General features: G+C 52.5%; 8 protein-coding genes across 8 annotated transcripts; 4 read left to right on the top strand and 4 right to left on the bottom strand.

Moving 5' to 3' along the window:
• Positions 1–2,198: 2,198 nt before the first annotated feature.
• PG994_011353 (MFS general substrate transporter) lies at positions 2,199–3,906 on the bottom strand (the record flags this gene model as incomplete). Its single annotated transcript, XM_066862762.1, has 4 exons — positions 2,199–3,022; positions 3,096–3,313; positions 3,378–3,435; positions 3,504–3,906. The coding sequence occupies 4 exons, from the start codon at positions 3,904–3,906 to the stop codon at positions 2,199–2,201; spliced, it is 1,503 nt and encodes a 500-aa protein (XP_066711872.1).
• A 1,462-nt stretch (positions 3,907–5,368) lies between these two features.
• Positions 5,369–6,280, top strand: PG994_011352 (maleate isomerase; the record flags this gene model as incomplete). The annotated part of the gene is made up of 3 exons (XM_066862761.1): positions 5,369–5,433; positions 5,507–5,894; positions 5,966–6,280. The coding sequence occupies 3 exons, from the start codon at positions 5,369–5,371 to the stop codon at positions 6,278–6,280; spliced, it is 768 nt and encodes a 255-aa protein (XP_066711871.1).
• A 240-nt stretch (positions 6,281–6,520) lies between these two features.
• Positions 6,521–7,993, bottom strand: PG994_011351 (uncharacterized protein; the record flags this gene model as incomplete). Its single annotated transcript, XM_066862760.1, has 1 exon — positions 6,521–7,993. The coding sequence occupies one exon, from the start codon at positions 7,991–7,993 to the stop codon at positions 6,521–6,523; it is 1,473 nt and encodes a 490-aa protein (XP_066711870.1).
• Positions 7,994–10,340: 2,347 nt separating this feature from the next.
• PG994_011350 (uncharacterized protein) lies at positions 10,341–12,733 on the top strand (the record flags this gene model as incomplete). Its single annotated transcript, XM_066862759.1, has 4 exons — positions 10,341–10,496; positions 10,567–12,106; positions 12,156–12,243; positions 12,337–12,733. 4 exons carry the CDS (start codon positions 10,341–10,343, stop codon positions 12,731–12,733), a joined length of 2,181 nt encoding a protein of 726 aa, XP_066711869.1.
• Positions 12,734–13,244: 511 nt separating this feature from the next.
• PG994_011349 (Metallo-hydrolase/oxidoreductase) lies at positions 13,245–14,454 on the top strand (the record flags this gene model as incomplete). The annotated part of the gene is made up of 2 exons (XM_066862758.1): positions 13,245–13,340; positions 13,363–14,454. The coding sequence occupies 2 exons, from the start codon at positions 13,245–13,247 to the stop codon at positions 14,452–14,454; spliced, it is 1,188 nt and encodes a 395-aa protein (XP_066711868.1).
• A 94-nt stretch (positions 14,455–14,548) lies between these two features.
• On the bottom strand, positions 14,549–15,462 carry PG994_011348 (uncharacterized protein; the record flags this gene model as incomplete). The annotated part of the gene is made up of 3 exons (XM_066862757.1): positions 14,549–14,591; positions 14,653–15,079; positions 15,159–15,462. 3 exons carry the CDS (start codon positions 15,460–15,462, stop codon positions 14,549–14,551), a joined length of 774 nt encoding a protein of 257 aa, XP_066711867.1.
• Positions 15,463–15,837: 375 nt separating this feature from the next.
• PG994_011347 (uncharacterized protein) lies at positions 15,838–17,052 on the bottom strand (the record flags this gene model as incomplete). Its single annotated transcript, XM_066862756.1, has 1 exon — positions 15,838–17,052. The coding sequence occupies one exon, from the start codon at positions 17,050–17,052 to the stop codon at positions 15,838–15,840; it is 1,215 nt and encodes a 404-aa protein (XP_066711866.1).
• A 1,569-nt stretch (positions 17,053–18,621) lies between these two features.
• PG994_011346 (uncharacterized protein) lies at positions 18,622–20,481 on the top strand (the record flags this gene model as incomplete). Its single annotated transcript, XM_066862755.1, has 5 exons — positions 18,622–18,655; positions 18,712–19,128; positions 19,183–20,108; positions 20,169–20,306; positions 20,398–20,481. 5 exons carry the CDS (start codon positions 18,622–18,624, stop codon positions 20,479–20,481), a joined length of 1,599 nt encoding a protein of 532 aa, XP_066711865.1.
• Positions 20,482–20,709: the final 228 nt, after the last annotated feature.

Genomic DNA, 20,709 nt, shown 5'->3' with positions numbered 1-20,709 from the left:
TCAGTTGGTTCATCTGAATCTCAAGGAAAACGTATGCAGGATCTTATCATGGACCAGCATGTTCACAGTACGTGGTAACTGAACGTACCCATGGGTCCATGAAAGGGGACAAACACAAAATGGATGAAGAGAGGCGAAACGTACTTACTCTTTGAGAAGCATGTGACCGCTTGTGAATGTCCAATCACAGGAAGGCTTAGGGGCGTTCTAATTGGTGAGTTAGGCTGGATTCTCAGGCTCCTCGTTGGAAAGCAACACTTACAAGGGATGAGTGGTGTGTAAGAGGGTATCAAGAATGACTTACAGGCAGTTAAATACGAAGTAGTCCCGGAACTGGTTTCAAAAGCAAATCATCTGTTCGTTGGGCATCCAAGACGATGAGAACCTGTGAGGTGATCGGACCATGAGGGCTCGCAGTAGAGAACTTCACAGCTGTGCTAGAAAATTGCTTGTTGTAGTTGTTCACAAGGCGTGACTCAAGGCAGACGATGAAAGGGGCGTGGTTGGAATACTATGTTGGAGGAGGAGACCTTCCGGGTATCGTCAATCGAACGTCGTGACCTAGCAGGGGAGTTTCGAGGGGCCAATGTGGTTGGACTAGACTGTAATGAGGAGGCACTCGGGGATATTGCCGGTCAAGCTTATTGGCTGAGCTCGTGGGTGCTTCCGTGCAAGACTCAGTATTGAAAGAAGAACAACTCCTAAGGACAAACGCTGTTAAAAAGAGACGTGATATGAGGCTGGGCCGCTATGGTGCTTCTCCACGGAAGGATAATCTCCTTCAGGTAAGGAGATGATACGACTCTGGTCCTCCCAATCTGAACGGGCTGAGTGCCGTGAAGCTGTTCGGGACTATCGCCGTCTGAAGACTATCGCCGCTAGAAGAACGAAAAGGGACTCGATTGTGCCACATTGGCCAAGACTCAGACCTAGCATCAAACATTGTATTAGCAGAAGCAATTTAGCCGGACTGGTCTGCAACAGTGAAGGGGATGCCAATTGGGTATTTCCACTGCCTGGGAGAATATCGTCCAAAGGACGCTCAAGATTGTGAGGCCAGGCTATACGCGAGGATACACCACCAAGACACAGAAGGAAACATAGCAAGCTGCTTACTGTGAACAAGAAGGGGCACCGGTAGGTACAGCCAGTTACGTATGAGTTTGCCAAGTGCCAACCTGTCGAGTGGTGATGTGATAGGTAGAGGTAGCCACAGGAGTGGGAAAGGTCCATAGACAGTGGTATTCTGGAGGGAAGGTTGCAGGCAGGACGCGTCCGGATGAGGAACTGTCCACGCCAGAGCTGTTGGGCAAGCACAGTGAGGGCACCTAACGTAGGGATAGAAGTGCCACGCCAGGGAGAACAAGAATAGAGAACGACGGACACCAAGACAAGGAACTGGATCCAGAGGGCAGACTTGGACTCGAGTCTACCAGAGAGACTTGAGAATTGAAGAATCTGGGAATTGGATACCAACAAATGAGGGAGGTATGCTGCTGGACAGCCTTACCCTCAACTTCAATGTCCACCTACTCACCAAAGGGCCAGACCTAATCTCACCAAGCAGATATTACGTACTTGAAGAGAGCTAATCTTAAAAGGGAGTTATTTTAGGTAAGGCAGGTGGGCAGCCTGCTATCTCTCAGTCATTTGGGAAGGCACATCTCAAGATAAGTGGGCATTTCATCAGGCTTCCACAGCAGGTGAGGTCAGAATCCAGGACCATTCTTGGTACGCTTGAAAACATGAGAACTTTATCGACCAATTTGTATCAATGCAAGTTGAGTAATCAGAGAAGACCTCGCTAAAGTGGTCAACAATGATGGCCCCCCATAGCCAAAGCACTTAAATCATTACGAAGCCTACCCCGAATCCATGTAATCGAATATGATGATCCATCCGTTGATCCATGTATCAACCATCAAGCCAACCTTGACAGAGCTTTGAGGAATACTAAGGGCCTCTTAGCTTAGTTAAGATGCCTAAGTATATACATTAACTAGATGTCAACCTTTGCACTTGACGAAAGACAGAAGTAAAGTTAGCTCATTTCCAGAAGAAAAAAGTATCATGGGACATGTCACAAATAGAGGCACTAATGCAAACACGAGGAGTATTCAATCAATCAAGGAGATGTGTTCGTGTGAATACGAACATGTTGTGCGATGCGTACTTCTCAGCAGCAACGTATTAGAGATCTACAGGACAAACTTAAAGTAGACCTCATCGTGGCTCTCTCGCTCAGTAGCCGTCATCTGCGACCTCAGCTGTTCCCTCTTCTTGTTCTTCATCGCTAGTAGCATACACACACTGCTGACCAACACGAATCCCACAATGGTGAACAAAAGCCCTGTCGTGAAGCCGGTGGCATACCGCGGCGCCTCTGCCTTGATGAAGACGTTGCTGGAAACGAAGTTGGCGCAGTTGCCGAACCCGATCATCCATGCCATGCCCACGGCAAGGTATTTGCGCCCCCGGAGGTTGGCAGATAACCATCCCATCAGGATGGGCATCTGTGGGAACGTCCCAATAGACATCAGGAAAAGGGCGAGGTACCGTACACCGGCTTTGGGGACATAGACCCGCATGATGATCCAGCCGACGAGTTGGAAGACGATGGCCCCAAGGACGAAAGGTGTCCGGCAATTTAGACGTGACGCTAGCCATGTAACGAGAAAGGACGAGATGATACCCGATGCCCAGACGGGCATTGTCATCAGTTGCGCCACCGTGTTGGTCCAGCCTAGCTCGGTCAAGATGGTGGGCGAAAAGGCCGACACCGAGGCAGCCGTGATGTCGCAACAGAAGAAGCAGAGCGTGAACAAGTGGATGCGCCAATCAACCAGCAATTTCCAGATCGAGACTTGATCCGAGGCCGAGCCTTTGATTTCGACTCCTCGGGATGCTTCTAGCTGGGCCAGCACATGTTCGCGCTCGGCAGGTTTCAAGAACCAGCTCTGCGCTTGATGAGGGAAGTTTGGGCAGAAAATGATAACCGGCACCGAAATAGCAACAGTCATTACTAGGATGATGAAACCAGGTCAGTCATGCCAGTCCACGATAAGTCTCAAAAAGGAGCCATGCGGAAAACCTACAGCCTTCGAGGATAAAGACCCAGCGCCACCCTGCGTAACCACCCGCTCCCTCGAGATTTTGGATAGCATAGGCAAGGAGACCCGAGAACAATGGACCAGCAAGGGCGAAATTGAAGAACCATGCAAATCGAAGAGCAGCTTCTTTCTTTGTGTAGTACATAGAGATCATGTACGTAGCTCCTGCAGGGAGCGAGGCTTCAAACGTACCCATAAGGAATCTGCAGAGCCATGACACTGTCAATATTTCAAGGCTTTGGATGTTTCAATGTATAGTGATCTTACCGTACGGCGAGAAGCCCCCCATAGCTCTTCGTAAGACCCTGACACATTCCAAGAATGCCTGTGTTCAGGGGTCAGGTCAGCTCGAGTCCATCTTGAAGCTGGTGCAGATCATAGCGGCACACACACCTAAGAGGGCCATTTGTCCACCAAGAAACAGTCCGGGCCGGACCTTGTTTTGATTCAGAATCAAATTGGCCGGTATTTCGGCCAAAACAAAGGGTATATAGAAAATCACCAAGGCGATGTTATAACCGTTGCTTGGCATCTGAAGCGATGCTTCCAGTCCAGTGGGGGATCCGATGCCCAATGCTCGCGCATTGGCAATGTTCGTTCTGTCCAGGAACAGTAAAGTATACAGAATTCCCATAACGGGAACAAGAACGACATCTCGCTTCCATAATAGCCTCTTATGCAGAGCCGTATCGGCTTCCGCCACGGCGACCTGGCCTGAGCTCGTGATAGAGTCATTGCTATTTTTTAATAATTCCCGATCCGCGCCTGTTATTGTCTTTTGCATGGCATCCCCCATGTTGCGCTACGACCTGCCCTTCCAAGGGCGGTAAGGGTACTAGGCAGGATTGCCAAATGTTCCCCCACCGTATGTCCCGAGGCGGCAGCACCGTCGACGAGAGAATCCGGGGTAAGTGGGTAAACGCCAGAGGATGAAGGATGAGTTGAGGTAAGCGTGGAAGGGCCACAGAAGGATCAACGGGTTATCAGTGGACATTAGGAGATCGTTCGATAGATCAGGCGAGTTAGAAAGAATTGGCCCGGCATTTAAGAGCGTTGCTGACTCCTGGCCCGTGTAGGTCAACACGCCTGTGGCCCCCGGCTTGATGCAAGTGGTTGCCAGTCATCCACCATCTTCCCCCTACGCTGCGAAAGTACAACACGGCACAGTGACCTTGGCGATGGCACTGGGTTCACCGGTATTGCCGACCTGGACGAAGTAGGAACAGTTGGTCCGACACGACGCGCGATAACACCGTCCTGCCGTCCTGCCGTCCTGCCGTCCTGCCGTCCTCTCATCCTCAGAAGTAGCTTCCTGTGATAGATAGCCATAGGGGGGCAACGCCGGCATGCAGCTGTATTTCAGGGTGGTGCGATGCAACATGACACCGCATGATCTTGGGACGAACTCAAGAACTGGTCGCCATGGCTGAGTAGTGGAGAACAGAGTTCTTGGAACGTGCCGCTTTCAGCTAGGCCTGGCGTAGATCCTATAGCTTCAACCTTTGTTTCCTTCTTCTCACCGGTGCGACTTGGCGGCAGCAGAAGCCCCTAGGCCAGGCTAATAAACACTAATCAGCCGAGTCGTCTCATTCCTATGCGTAAAGATAACAAGTACCACAGGCAAAAAGGTAACATTTCCTTATTTGGACAAGACGCGACCGACAAGGGTAGGAGAGGTCCACAGATAGGGACGGGTTGGTGTGGGTTGCGTTGGATAGGAAATGACCGACATCTTTCTGTATTCGCCCGGATGCAACTCGTGAGATACCAGTTAATTGTAAGGTGGGTGGGTTCTAAGAAGTGCCAAGGAGAGGTGATGCGGACCCGGAAATTGATGCGCGAACCAATCCAAGTAGCCCCTGATGTATCGGGAAACAGGATCCGGTCATTTATCATCGGAAGAGGTGTACTACCGTATCCTAATCTACAGCTGTTCCGATGCCGCATACAGTAAGTATGCAGGTAGGTATGTAGTCCGTACATGTATGCTGCAGTGCACTTTGTGGATGAGTGAGCAGCCTGGTCATGAATTCATAGCGGGGTAGATTACCCCGTACGGGACGAGGACAGCGTATGTGTAAGGCTTGGACATGTCGTGATACATGGTATATTGGTCTTGAGTCGTAACATCAGGTGTGTGTGTGTGTGTGTGTAATCCGTTAAATTGAAAGCACATACAGAATATTGCACCACCGGCCAGTCAACTAAATCTACACTTACCACCGGACATTGGCGATATACATAACACTCCAGTCACAATGGTAGCAGCAATCCAAGCACCCGTGAGCTACGTCTCTCCAAGGGCCAGATTCGGGCTAATTGTGTGAGTACAATGATAATATCTGGAATGTGCATAGTGAAGAATCGATGGCAGGTAACTGAGCATGTCCTAAAAGGCCAGCAACCAATACCGTGGTCGAAGCCGAATTCAACTGGATGACGGTTCCTGGCGTCTCCTGGCACAGCGCTCGCATTGAGATAACGAATCCGTCCCTGAAGGACGATGCGACCATGGTGGCTTTTCTTGAGCAGTTGCGTGAGACCATCGGCGGAGCTGTGAGCCGCGCGTGCGCTTGCCTACCAACCTACATGGTCATGGGAATGAGCGCAGAGACCTTCTGGGGCGGCCAGGATGGCGCAAAGCAGTTCGAAGACTTCATGATCGAGAAGTCCGGTGGCCTCAAGGTCACTACCGGTGCGCTGGCAGCGAAAGCGGCTCTAGACCGCTACGGCGCCAAAAGGATTGGCATCATCACACCATACCAGGCCGTTGGCGATCAGCAGGTATTTCATGTTCTCTTTATCCAAGAGTAATCTCATGTGTTGCCGAGGTTGGGTGCTAATCGAAATCCTAGGTTGTCGACTTCTTCACCCAGATAGGCTACGAAGCCCACATGATACATGGGTTGCGGTGCGAGACAGCTACCTCAATCACCAAAGTAAACCCCGAAATAATCAAGAAAGCTTTCAGAAAGGTTAACGCTCCGGAGGTGGATGCGCTGTTGCAAGCAGGAACCAATCTGCCCGCTGCCAGGGTTGCCGCGAGCATGGAAAAGGAGCTTGGTAAGCCGGTCATCGCAATAAATACCGCGACGGTTTGGCACGCGTATAGAACGAATGGGATTCTGGATAAGGTCTCAGGGTTTGGATCTCTTTTAGAAGAGCATTAATCCTTCATTGGTAACTCCTCAAACTTATCCGCCGTAGAGCCCATGATTTAGCCAGGCTCTCTTCTGTTTCAACCCAATCAATGCAGCGTGCCGGTGGCGATGGCATTATGCTTGGGCAGAATTCTGTCAATGTGTTGTAATTAAACTAGTAGTGTATGCATGTACGTGTATTGCTATTGTTTGTATGGAAAATGCAGTGGTACAAGCCTTGTCTAATACCAGACTGGAAAGGGGTTTGGCTCACGACAATGAAGCGGTAAGCTCGTGGGATTGCATCACTGGGTGAATCTTGTTGTCGGATATGTTGGCCTGGATGTTGCGATGCGAGGAAGACACCCTCAGAAATTCCCTCTCGGCTTTCTTCAGGTCACCGGCGATGTCATGTTGCCAAATCCAGTGGAGTCGATGGTTGGCATTTTCCACAATCTTATTCATATCGTCGCCGATCTCGGGATCCAGCCAGGTGTAGATAATACCAGCCTCGAAACTGGTCGTAACCACTTTCTGCGCACGTGGCCGCCGAATGGCGTCGTATACTTGGAAGGCATACTCAAGCTGGTCGGGAGTCTTGACCAGTGCCAAAAGGTGGGCAAGGACAACAGCATCTTCCAGACCCTGGCCGGCACCAGCCGCTTGATGGGGGCTCGTTGCATGGGCGACATCTCCAAGCAGGCAAACCCAACCTTTGTAGTATGTTGATGTCTGCGGGTGGTGCCAAGTGGGCCACTTGAGGGGTTTGGCCCAGTTTAATAGCTTCAAGAGTCTTGGGTCAAAGTCCTTGAGGTCTTCGAGCATCTCCTCTTTGGTACATGCTACCGGAGAGTCCCCTTGGGTCCAGGGTTTATGGTCTGTGACGAAGAAGACGAAATTCTCCTCTTTCCCTTGAGAGATGGGATAGATCGCGACGCCCTTTTCCTTCATCATAAACCACTTGGCATCGCCGGCATGTTGTCCAAGTATTTCCTTGGCTTCGTCCATCGGAATGATGCCACGGTATATGTACATGTTGCAGTATGTTGGCTTCACCTGTTCTGGTGAAGTATCCTGCAGCACCAGCCCTCTCGTAATGCCTTTCACTCCGTCACAGCCAATGACGGCGTCCACAGTCACCGTCTCGCTGTTAAAGAATTTGATGACAACCTTGGACCCAATCTGCTCGATTGATTTTGCTCGCTTGTTGAAAGTGACGGTGCCAGGCGGGATTAGGTTCTCCATGATGTCCAGCAAGTCCTTGCGATGGGCGCTGCTCCTGGTAAAGTACGGAGCACCGATGAGGCCTTTTGTCCATCCTCTCTTCGTGCCAAGCCCTTCTTCGGCATACAGAGCATCAAATACGCTGTGCTCAAACTCGGGCTTTTCATTTGCTGTCTTGGCCTTGTTATACTCTTGGCGGAAGCGGGAGTCGATCAAATCTATGGCGTTCAGGGAGTTGGGACCGAGCCCAATGCCGGCCCCGACAGTAGAGAAGGCATCTGCAGCCTCATATACAGTAACAGCGACACCGCGTTTGATGAGGCCAATAGCTAGAGCCAATCCGCCGATACCAGCGCCAAGAATGGCTATCGTAGGGGGCAGCTCAGTGTTGTCCATTGGCCCGGAGGTGGAGTCTCGGACTTGGTGGTATTTCAAGAATCGATTGATGAAGGACTTGACTTGCAAGATGGCGGACTTTCTCCTGATGCCCTTGGTGTTGGTTGTGGTGGTGGTGGCCATCTTGACCACACTGACGACAAGGTCGGGTAAGCTGTGAAGGGCCAAGAATATGCAGGATCATGCGGTCCCGCATGATATGGCTGGTAGGCCGTACAGGTATTGGATCCCGCAGCAACCGCAAAGATAGCAGGCGGCAGTTCCAGTGGAGTTTTCGGAACCATGCCTTGGCCAAGCGTTGCCCATCTCACCGGGAGAGGCAATGCGGAACCATGTCCCGGCCCCAAGAGAGTGGTCCTGGGCTGGTTACCGAAGGCCCGCCTGTCGATCTAATAGGTAAAGGAGGTAGGTATATGGGAGCCAGAGTGACGGACGGCAGTATCGGCTCGCGGCCACAGACAAGACGGGCCCAATCCGACCTTTACTTTTGTTGATGGCCGGTGTAAGCGTGCATTGTCAGGGAACGGGAGCACATAGCTGAATGTGCTACTCTCTCCCAGTGACACTCGGCCCAATTGTCTGTTTTCAGCTCCGAAGGCTAGTGATTCAACAGATCAACCACCAGCGAGGCATTCTATGAGGCGTTCCATGACAGTGGCCGTCATTACAGACAGGACAGCGGAAAAGGCTGGCGATGGGGTTGCGCTAGCGGGAGACTTATTCCGAAGCGATAACTTAGGCGAGTGAACATACCGGTTCACGTTCTGAGCTGGAGAGATCTACCTGGCTCAGGAGTTGTTTCTTCGACTACAAGATAGAAGATAGCAGTAGAACTACGTACGGGCGTATGTAATGTGATGTCGTACTATGGTTGACCAAACGATATTCTGTCGTGTTCAGTATTCCCCGTTGTTTGGCACCAAAGGTTTAGGGAAACGAACTGTCAGGCATTTCGGTAAGGTAAGTCGGTACATGTACATACCTGTGAAACGCAGCGGACCCCTGCCAGATGAGATGCGGACGAGATGCGGGGCAGCGGGGAAGGTCAAGACACTTATCAGATATCTCGAGATTTCGCGTCACGCCAGATTGGATCCATCATCAATACCGTCCGCTAAGGATCGAGGATCGGCGCCGTCGACTGTGACACTGTGACACTGGCCAGTCGCGCCGCTAACTCCTCCGCATGCCGTCTAGAACCGTCCAGTGTCATCCATAGAGTTGAACCTTAAATCTGGTGAAACGACGGAAATGAATCAAGCTGGAAGACAGTGCGGCGGCAACCAGCGACAGCCACGTCAAGTGATTGGCGTGGAATACAGTGGGCGGGGTGGACCTGCATTTGGTCATTGCTACTGCAAGCCCAGTATATCCACAGCATACTTGTACCTACATACACATGTACTTACTTACCTATACTGCCACTACGCGCAGTATATGTCGGGAAAGTACTTAACCTACTGCCTACCTACATAGAGAGTTACCCCAATTTCCACCGGGCTTGCCACTTGCTGGCGGGAATCTGGATTGGGTACTTAGCGCAAGGAACTAACCGATTGACTGTCCTTCGCGAATCCACCTGACTCCTGGCAGCAGCAGATACTGTAACCGCGTCTGTCTGGAGTTCCAGAGTATGCCCCCAGTTCAAGGTACTCCCCAAACATGGCAAGCAATCCTTTCAAAGCTTAACTCAGCCCCCCGCGGACGCCAAAGGCAAAAGCCCCAACCTTGTGGCCACCGGCCTCAAGTGGCAGCGGCATTCTGTGGCGCTCTGATATTTTCATCTATCCATGACCAAGCGTCGCCGACACTGTTGCCTTGACCCCGACCTTTTTGGCCCACAGTGCAGGCTGTGTCCCTCAGACCGAGCTTGACACCACAGCAGCTGATCTTGCCGTTATGAGCTTCTATTGCTTTGGTCCATAATCTACCACTGCCTGCCGCCAGGAGGAGACTTATCACCAACCAGGCCAATTGCGCTGGCATAAGGCAAAAATGACGGGGCGGGAGCGTGTATGACTTGCACCAGACCTCGCCACGGAAAAGCGGGAGCGGAGCCAGCTCGGCGAGGAGCGGCGAACAGCACCCAACCGAGTGCTGGCTCACTTTCCCCGCCTTATCTACCTGCCAATCTGGCATATCGACGATATCTACATACCTACTTACCCATCCCCGGCCATCTCGTTCCGGGACTATACGACCTAGAGGAGATCGGCACCCATTCGCTGCTTGTAGAGGTATACTGCCCACCGCACACGGCTCAGCTACGGTACCACCTCCGAGTCTCTACTTGGAGCTTAGAGGCTCCCATGCTCTTGATTATCGGCAGCTGCCGGTACAAAGCGGATCCGACACCATTCAGCCTTCGGTGTGTAGAGCAGCATACTATCCCTGCTTTGGAACCCCAGTTCTTCCTTACTCGCTTCACACCACGTCGCTCCAATATCACGCGCCATTGGATCTTACAACAATGGACGCCACCGGATCCTCTCCGGACACCACTGAGACAGGTCAAGGCACCTCGCCCAACGCACCCGCCACAGACGCTCCGCCGGCCCAACGCAAAGCCGGCAAGCGTGACCGTGTTGCCCTCGCCTGCCAGCGCTGCAAGACGAGGAAGCAGAAGGTAGTCGCCTCGTGAGATCGATCCAGCATCCATTGTATCAAAGCTAACATGATGGCTCGTTCCCTTGTAGTGTGATGGACAACGGCCGGCTTGTGCATCATGCGCTCGTCTGTCTCTCAAATGTGTCTATATCGTTCCTCTCATCCCGGCGGCGGGCGAGAAGAAGCTGTACATCAAGGCACTCGAGCAGCGTGTAGCTGAGCTGGAGTCCGCCTTGGCCTCGCTGGGCCATATGGGCGCGGGGACCGACCACTTGAGAGGGACGGTCGGTGCATCAGTGTCATCACCGCATCTCCAAACACCCGGTCGCCATGTGCTACAGGCGTCACAACAACACATGCAACCGGACTCGGATGATGATGAGAATGACATTCTCATTGCTGTGCGTGACTTGTCACTGTCTGCTTCGGGCCATTACATTGGAGCCTCATCAAACATAACCATCGGGCGTGTCCTCAACTCGGTTGTACAAAGCCAAAGAACTTCCATAGCCAACGAACATGAGAGTCATATTGTAGGAGATGAAGACGACCCAGCCCCCAAATCTGTTTACTCGGCCCAGCTCTCCGAATTTGTGGGCGTTCCCATGCTTAGCCCGAATGTTGCCCACAGACTTCTTGAGGGCTGGTTTAGACATATCGCGACCCGTTACCCAGTCCTACACACGGCCCATGTGCTAGAACTCCATGACAATCGCGACAACATTTCTGACGAGTACGAAAAGAGTATCCTCCATTTGGTATATGCGGTCAGTGGACGCTGGCTGGAGTCAGCTGGCGAGATGGGACACTTCTTCAGCGAGCAACACTACAACATAGCCTTCGGTTACATGGACTCCTTGCTTCAGCTTCGCAATTCCCGTACGGTGGACTACTTACTACTCATGGCCCTCTACTGTACAAGAGCACCGCGAGACCCGGGGGCCTGGACTTATGTGGGCGCCGCCATGCGCCTATGCGTTGAGCTGGGGCTGCATCGCCGGCCAAGGCGCCAGCTGCCGAGCGTTGAAGCTGAAATGAACAAGCGTCGATTCTGGACCACCTTTTTCCTGGATCGCGATATATCCATTGCTATTGGAAGACCGCCAAGCTTGTCCGACCACGACATTGATGCGGAATTGCCTCTAGACATCAACGAGGACACGCGGGATGACGAGTTTGTCCGCCAGGCCTCGACACACGTATCCAATATCCCCGTTAATCCGCCGACGACACTGACATCATTTATCCATCGGACGAGGCTCAAGCGGATCGAGTCGGAAATTCAGCACATCGTATACAGAGTGGACAAGCCGGGAACCATTGCTGACGCCACCATAGATGCATTCCTGGACAGGTTAAACTCCTGGAAGGATGCTATCCCTTATGATGCTACCAACTACGTTCAGCAGCAAAATCCTGCATATGAAGGCGCGGAATTGTACACGATTCATTACTATCGCTGCATCCGGTTCTTACTGTATCCTCGGCTTGCAAAAACCCCCATGAACATGAAGTACCTTGAACTCTGCGCCAATGCCTGTTCCGGCATCATCACGGATTATAGGAGGCTACACCACGTTTTCCCAGTCGGATTCTCAGCTTTGAGTATACAGTCTGTGTTTTTGGCAGGTAAAAGATACCTGAATCGACAGGCTACGTTGATTTTAACATACTATAGGGCTGTCCTTGGTATACTGCGCGTGGTTGGCTCCAGCGGGCTTTCTCAGCGTAGACGCCCCCCTCACGGACTGTCAGTTGTTATTGTAGTAAGTGTTCTATGGGTTCTGGGCTTCCATGTCTTCCCACTTTAATGTTTCTTCTTCTTCTTCTTCATCTTCTTCTAACCTTGACCGCCTCAGCATTGTCACTGAACGTTATCCTTCGGCTCGCAAGTATCGCGACGTTTTCGAGCGTATCAAGAAAACCATCATGGGCCTGGTTGCCCAAGGAAAACACGAGCCTCGCAATCCTGTGAACATAGAGCCTCCAGTGCAAGAAGGTTTCAATAATTTTGCCAGTCAATGGGGCCAAGGTGGGATGGGAGCTGATTTCTCTTACATGATTAATACCATGACGGGCAACGTTGCGACATCGCCGTTCGACTTCAGCATGGACTCTACTTCGACGGATATGGCAGAAAACGGCCCCTTGCAACAACCGCCCGATTCGGCTCAGTTTCCTGTATGGCCCACGGGGTTACCCCAGAATTCAACCGACATGAGTACTATGGATGCGATGAGCGGCATCTATCAATGACATCGACGACGACGACTATGGAACCAGGCGGTAAGGGATCAGGGGCTCGAGTCGTAGGACATGACGAGCGGTAGCGGGCTTGCCAACATGTATATATCATCTGGAAATAGTCTGGGTTTGAGAACGCAAATTTCGTCCATGTCCCAAAGTATCGAGTCCCCTTCCCCTCCTGTGTAGTGTCTATCCTGCAGAACATTGACCAATGGCTTGCATTTGCTGGTTGATCGGAGGCATTGTCCGAAACAACCTAGCGCCCCGCTGTGTTCTTGGATGCTACCTAAGGTTAGGTCGCGCCCAGCGAGCAGATCGGAATGGTGTGTGCGATCGCTCCCGGTCTGACTAGCCGAGAGTATAAATCCATAGGAGGGGTTGGACTCCCGCCCTAATGCATCGGAATGCCGACCTCTACCTCGTAGGCTGACAGTAGACAGCTTTAGTGGTTCTCTTCTTCTCCATCCAAACAATTATTTTCCTGCTTTCCTATTTGGTGCCTGGGGAACTCTGAGTAACCATGGCTTCGCTTCCGGAGTTGAATATCCCAACGTCGACCTCTACCGTCGATGTCTCCATCATCAACAGCAGCGGCATTATTCATGGCATTAACACAGTAGGCAGCAAACCCGCTCCAGTTTCTTGAGATGAGCAGGGATGTTTTGCTGATAAAGCCGATCTACTACCAGTGGAGGTTTGTGGAGCCTGCGATCGCTGGTCATGAGTGGCTCGCTACGCCCTGCTACTCCTTCCTGATCCGGCACGCTGGGCTCGGCCGCACGCTGGTCTTCGACCTCGGAATCAAGAAGGACTGGGAGAGTCTCCCACCGCCTCTAGTCCAGCGCTTTCGCGACAGCGGCTACACGCCCATAGTACCCAGGCACGTCCGCGAGATTCTCGACGCAGGCGGCGTGGACACCAAGTCCATCGAGGCCGTCATCTGGTCGCATTGGCATTTCGACCATACGGGTGACCCCTCGACGTTCGAGCCAGAGACGGCGTTGGTCGTCGGCCCGGGATGCAAGGACAAGATATTCCCCGGTTACCCGGAGAATCCCTCGGCGGCCTTCAACCAAGTCGACGTGGCGGGCCGTGAGATCCGGGAGATAGACTTTGCCGAGTCAGGGCTGAAGATTGGCAGGTTTGCCGCGTTTAACTATTTCGGAGATGGCTCGTTTTATCTACTCGACACCCCGGGACACGCGGTCGGACACATGTGCGGCCTGGCCCGGGTAACTACGGAGCCCGACAGCTTCATCGTCATGGGTGGCGACGCCGCTCATCACGGCGGGGAAATACGACCGCACCCGTGGCAGCCGTTACCGGCTTCTATCTCACCCAACCCCTTCACTGGCTTGTCCACGACGCCTTGCCCTGGAGAGATGTTTGAGGGTATATTACGAGACGGCAAGGATCAGCCGTTCTATCTGCCTGCCAAGCCGGCCAACGCTCCCCAGGTCCACTACGATATCCCCGAAGCCATTGAGTCCATCAAGAAGCTGCAAGAAGTTGACGCGTACGACAACTTTCTCATTGTTCCCGCACACGATGAAACGTTTCTACATGTTGCGGATCTCTTCCCAAAACCAGCCAACGGTTTTGCAAAGAAAGGTTGGGCGAAGCAGGTGAGGTGGGCGTTCCTCAAGGATTTTGCCAAGGCGGTTGGATATGAAGGAAATGTAGCTGGAAAACAGGACTTCTCCCCGATTGCAAAGCCAAACGACATATAAACCTACATGATACAACCAATAGCACTGATTTCCAGAGCCTATCAGTATTTTTTCATTAATGCTCGTAGCCTGCAATCCACTGCCTCATTGCAGGTCAATGAAGAGCCTGGTATTCGTCCCGACGCACATAGGGGGGTCTGAAACCATTTAGCATTTGGCAAACATTGCATCTTGGTCTGAAAGTGAAGAAGCACTTACCGAAGACAGTTCCGGGCCACGACAAGTCCAGCAACGGCTGATACGTAAGCGCCAAGCAGGTTACTCCAGACGACGTTTCCGTAAACACGCTGGCCCACCATGAGAGCGACCAAGTCGTAGGCGAGACAGCCGCCGAAGACCCAGTCGCTAACTGAGGCCAAGGCGCCGAACTCGAGGCCAGTCAAGACCTTGACGGCGGTGCTCGGGGCTTGACCGACGGCGTAGGCCGCCGAGCTGTTGTGCAGGAGGTCCAGCACCCCGATGCCGGCAAACATCTTGGAGACGACGTGGGTCAGGATCGACGTCCAGGAGCCAAGGTCCATGGGACCCAGCCTCGTGAACACGTAGTAGAGCTGCAAGCAGCTGTTGACGGTGACGAAAGCGTTGGCGGTCTTCAGATCGGACTGGTTCCAGACGACCATCCAGGCTGTCCCAGTACCCATGGCGTCAGTTTTTTTGAGCTTGCCCGGCCTGTGTGAACCAGATAAAGGTCAGGGCGGACTCACCAGCAATGCAGAGATTCCCCACAGCGTAGTATGGCACATAATCTATCATCTGCCGCAAGGAGCGGTCCTCCTCCACGTTCTCTGGCTTGGCCTTCCAGAGTCTCCAAAGCCAAGCCGCCTGGAAGATCTGCTGCGGGAAGAAGAAACAGGCAATGAACAGCGGCAGGGGCGAGAAGAAAGAGATATTTGCATCGTGCACGTCTTTCATGTTGGGACTGCTCAGCAGCCCGTACAGCTGCGCTGCGAAGTCGACGAGGAATGCGCCTGGCGCCAGGTAGCGCGCTGCAGATAGAGAGATGCCCATTTTGTGTATATTTATCAGTGTTGTTTTCATTACAACAAGTAGGGGATTGAATTCCGTGGATATCAGATCTTAAAAGTGACTGCACAGCCATTGTTGGGGTCGATATAGGACGTCATTGATGAGTTCTGACGTGCCTTTTACAGTTTGGCCGCACCACTTTGCGACACGGAAATAACCGACATCGCATTCTGATAGCTTTTGTTTTGTCGTCCGCTCCCCCCTTTATCATGTCAGATAATCAGGGAGATGGCACCAAATCCATGAGCTACTATTAGATTATGAACCAAAAGCTATCAACCCATACGTATTCGGAAAACCTCGGTATTTTGAAGATGTGTTTACTATTGTTGCTGGCGCATGTTACATAGATTCAACCTAGACTTTCTCGTCCACAAGCCGGACCTGCTTTTCATTTCCTCCGTCGTCCGAACTGTGGCGACTTGCAGACGCGCTCATCACGACAGGCCCTTCTGCAGAACTGATGTCTACCTGCTCACCAAGTCCAAGCGGCGGGAATAGCAGGTTCAGGAGGTAATACAAGCCTCCGGATATCGCATATCCAAAGAAAAATGAGATCTGGTATAGATGGTACCACCCCTCTGCAACAGGGGGGCCGCCGACCGCCATGATGAAGCCAGGTAAGGCCCATATCATCCCCAAGACATACGATAGAAGTGCCCTCCAATTTACTCCATTCCAGAACCAGTAGATACCGCCAGGGGAGTAGAGGTCCGGGATGTTCCATTTCGTCCGGCGCACCAGCCAGAAGTCCACCACCAAGACGGCCGCCGCTGGGGACATGAAGACGCCGAATGACGAAAGAACGGTGATAAAGGTCGTGGCCTGCGTCAGGAACCTCCAGGGGTTGGCCAAGACCCCCAGAAGCGCGAAGATGATGGAGCCTCGTCTGCGCGAGACATAGCGCGGTACCAACATGGCGATATCCATGCCGGAGCTAACGCAGTTCTGCGTATAGTTGATGAAAACTGTGACTGACAAGAGGCCCACGCCGGCGAAAAACGTCCCGGCCCGGCAGGCGGCGGTGTAGTACCGGACTTGGATCGTCTGGAGCATGATCATCGGGTTCCATTCCACCTGATCCAGCATCTCAGCACATGCCGAGGTTGTCACGATGCCGATCAGAGCCACCAGTGTCACGGTAACAGGTAGCGCCGTGAGCTGAGCCAGCGTGGGTGAGTGTCGGTGTTTCGCATACCGGGTCCAGTCGCTGACGCGTTCACTGCCGCCGGTGTACGTCCCGGCGACCGAGGTAATACCGTGGACCATCATGAAGCCGACCTGGGACTTGGGGACCACGACCGCGGGTGACACGAGGTTGCCAGCTCCGCCGTCCGCATGGATTGCCCAGCCCATAATGCCGAACAGCGTGGCGCTCGAGATGACCAAGTTGGCGACAAGAAACCTCTGGATCCGGTGCGGTGGTACAAAGTATATGACGGGGATGTACAACAAGACAAAGAGCACGAAACCGATTAGCTGGGGCGTGGTGATGCCGGCACTCTCCGGTAGAGTGTTGGCCATGTGGAGGAAGCTCGGGAAGATGGCGTTCAGGATCAGGACGAAAGCCATGCCTGTTTGTCACGGGAATGGTTAGAATCCTCCAGTAAGGCTTGCAGTCAATCTCCCTACCTCCAAAGTACATCTGCGTCCCGTAGAAGACGAACGACTGGAATACGTTCAGCATGACGACAAAGTATGCGCCCCAGAGGCCGAAGGCTGCTCGGGCAAGTGTTCCGTAGCCAAGGTGATGAATTGTCCCTGCCGCCCCGTTCAAGTAGGAACTCAGAGACGCAATGGCGCATCCGATGACCTGTTACTCCGATCAGTTACATGCGCACGATCAAAACAGGGGGCCAGGTTGGTCGCACCACAACGCCGCAAGCCTGGCCAGCTGTCAGGCCTATCCCTATGAGACTGCTGCCGATGGTCCAGCTAGACAGAGATATCCCGCAGGTTCCCCAGTAGGCATAGAATGACAACCATCCATATGTCCGTTTATCCCTTGGGATCGGATATACGTCTTTGTTGCCCCATCTGCTTGTTGCGATGGACTCGTATTCATCGTCTGTCGGCTTGACCTCCAGCTTCTTCAAAAGCCCCTCGACGCCCATATCGCGAACTGTAGCAAGATTTGCTTGCCACGGATAATTCTATGGGAGATAGATTTGAGACAGACAAGCTTCCGAATGAGCCAGATATACCTTGAGTAAACCCCCGTCTAAAAAGCAATAAATAACGAAGCCAGCTCTTATGAATGATGAAGCAGAGGAAGTAGTAGATCTATGTGCCGTTCGTCAGCATGGCATGCAACTAAGATGTGGGCATTGCTTGGCGTGGTATGCGAACTATAGGGTCATGGTTGATTTGACCGGTCAGGTTGACACCGGCATCCTTATCACTTGTTGTCCCTAGGGCGGCCAGATCACCGAGTCACCTGTGATTTGCTGCTAGTATTATAGAGCATTTACCCATCACGGATGCACGTCTCGTATGATATCTGTGGTCGTACACTAGCATCCCTGAAAGTTTGTTAATTGACAGATACCGTTATATTTCAGTAGGGAGTATTTACATCGACGGCCTATTTGAAATATAAAAAACAGAGAGGAATACTACCGTAAAAGGTATGCCGCAACTGGGCAGCTGTTATACGTTTCAGCAGATAGAGAGGTATTGCGGACGCATGAAATACCTGTACCAGGGCTCTCACACAAGGGGTATGAATTAAACAAACTTCAGGGGGTAGGGGGTATTCTTGCTATGTCTGGGGGTACATACCAAGCTGAGGGTGTCCTGGGTTGGCCACCTATTAGCCGGGTGTGTCTGACCCCCCCCTGTAACGTGCAGCCATCTCTGGATTTGTCGGCAGGCCCATTCCGATTGACGGAATAGGACCAGCGGTGGTGATGATCCACCATACTCGGTTCCTTCGCAGGAGCCATTTGCCTACGGAGGTACCTGTTATCTGAAAGAATACCGTGAGGCCTAGACTCAGATATTTGTTCTACACACGAAGGAAGCGATTGGCTGCATTACCTTGCGTGCCATCGTGTCTAAGATAAGCCACGGTTCATCGCATATGGGGTTTGAAGTGACCTACTCCAGACCAACAGGCCATATTACTGATCATCGTAGAAAATGGCAGAGATTTTCGACTTCATCGTCGTAGGAGGTATGTTGTTCCTCGGATCCAGGAAGACGTCATCAAACAAACGTATTTTCTTGTAGGCGGAGCGTCCGGGTGTGTCATCGCTTCGCGACTAGCCCATTCGTCAACTCAGCCATCTGTTCTTCTGCTAGAGGCAGGGGGCTTGAATCAAGATGCGGCCGATTTGACCGGAGCCGAGCGTTACGAAGTGGCGTTCCGCGAAGGATCTCCCCTGAACTGGGCGTACAAGACCGAGCCTCAGTGGAAAGGCCAGCAGATCGACTACTCGCGGGGGAAGGGGTTGGGCGGCAGCACCGCCATCAACTTCTGCGGCTGGGTTGTCGGCTCCTCCGAGGATTACGACGAATGGGCGCGGTTAGTTGGCGATGACTCTTTCGGCTGGAAGAATGCTCGGCGTTGTCTCCAGCGGATCGAGAAATTCCACAACGATGTACCTGCTGCTTTCCGGGACGAATCATCCCCAAGACTGAAGGTGCGTAGCGACTTTGCGCCTACATGAGGAGCTCCGACCTGTGACTAACTCCCTCAAGACCATGGGTGGGGGGGCGCGGTTGACCTATCGTACCAGGACGAATGGCTCTCTACGACAAGCGATGTTTTCAAAGCTGCTGAAGAAGTTGGCCTTGGACTCAATCCGGACGTTAACAACGGTTCCCCCATTGGTATGGGTATTGGGACAGCCTGCATCTACAAGGGGGTAAGAGTGACATCCGCCAGTGCTTACCTAACAAGCCCCCCTGCCAATCTTACGATTATAACCAATGCACTGGTCCAGAAGGTAATATTCGAAGAGAACGTGGCTGTTGGTGTGCAAATCGCATCTGGACTCCGGTTCTGGGCACGCAAAGAGGTTATTATCTCGACGGGTGCGATCAATAGCCCTCAACTCTTACTTCTCTCAGGGCTCGGGCCAGAGGAGGAGCTGCGGAAACATGACATTCCTCGTATCCTTGAGTTGCCGCAAGTGGGAAGAAATCTACAAGACCATTGCTTCTCGGCGGCAGGCATAGTCATCAAGAAGGGACGTGAAGCGTTGTTCAAGCAAAGCCCATCCCCGATGGGCTGGTTTCAGTTACCCGCTGTCCTCGATTCAGAGGAATTCCAAGCACTTCCACTACAGATGCAGACTTACTTGAGGAGGCCCTTGGTCCCAAATTGGGAGTTGGCGACGCATACCCCTTTCTTTGGCGATGTCCAATTAGCGGACGATGAAGAAGTTTTCTCGGCCATCTGCTTGGTCATGAATCCTCAACCAAGGGGTACCATCACTTTGAGATCGGCAGATCCCAGAGAAGCGCCCGTCATCGACCCAAAGTTCCTGACACATCCATTCGACCGCAGAACAGCCATCGAAGGCATGAGGGAAATACTTCGGTTCTTCCAAGCCCCTGTCTGGAAACAGAAGACGGTGCGGAATGTGTCCTGGCCCCGGAACCACTCGGATAGCGCAATCTGGGTTGGATCCCTTCTCCCCTTCGCACCTCATCTCCAGCTTCACGGCTGACAGCAAACGTAGGAAGCGTTTTCTTCGAATCTGAGGAGTTCGTGGCATATGTCAGGGACGGTGAAGATGGGCCGCAGTGCGCAGGAGGCCTGTGTGGACTCTTCGTTCAAGGTCATCGGCATACAGAATCTACGCGTGGCTGATATGAGTGTCTGCCCCCTGCTTCCCAAGTAGGTCAATCCTGGCAAGGCTTACAGAGACTTAGTCGGCCAAGGCTAACACGGTCAGCAACCATACCCAGTCAACAGCATACATCATCGGGGAAATAGCAGCAGAGAAGATCATAGCTGAATATGGGTTAGACCAGGCCCGGCCAGTTGGATAGATGAAGCGCAGCAATCTGTAAAGGAGATGCCAAGTAGCAGTTTACGGCCATGGTTATTATGCCAAGACCAAACAATCTGTTGGCTTCACGGACGGATTGGTCTTGATTACTCTAGTGCCATCAGTGTGCTCCGTGGCTCGGAGCTGGTGCCGTCGGCCTGTCACGATGTGTCCCGGTCGGATGGTAGAAGATATCGTAGGATCGAATTGGTACCAGACTGTCGGTACC

The sequence above is a fragment of the Apiospora phragmitis genome (genome assembly GCF_038363925.1).
Source record: "Apiospora phragmitis strain CBS 135458 chromosome Unknown utg000010l:1.0-9815664.0:1.0-9183399.0, whole genome shotgun sequence".
In the NCBI taxonomy this organism is placed as follows: domain Eukaryota; kingdom Fungi; phylum Ascomycota; class Sordariomycetes; order Amphisphaeriales; family Apiosporaceae; genus Apiospora; species Apiospora phragmitis.
Note: the sequence above shows the minus strand (reverse complement) of the source record. Positions and strands in the feature narration are given on the sequence as shown.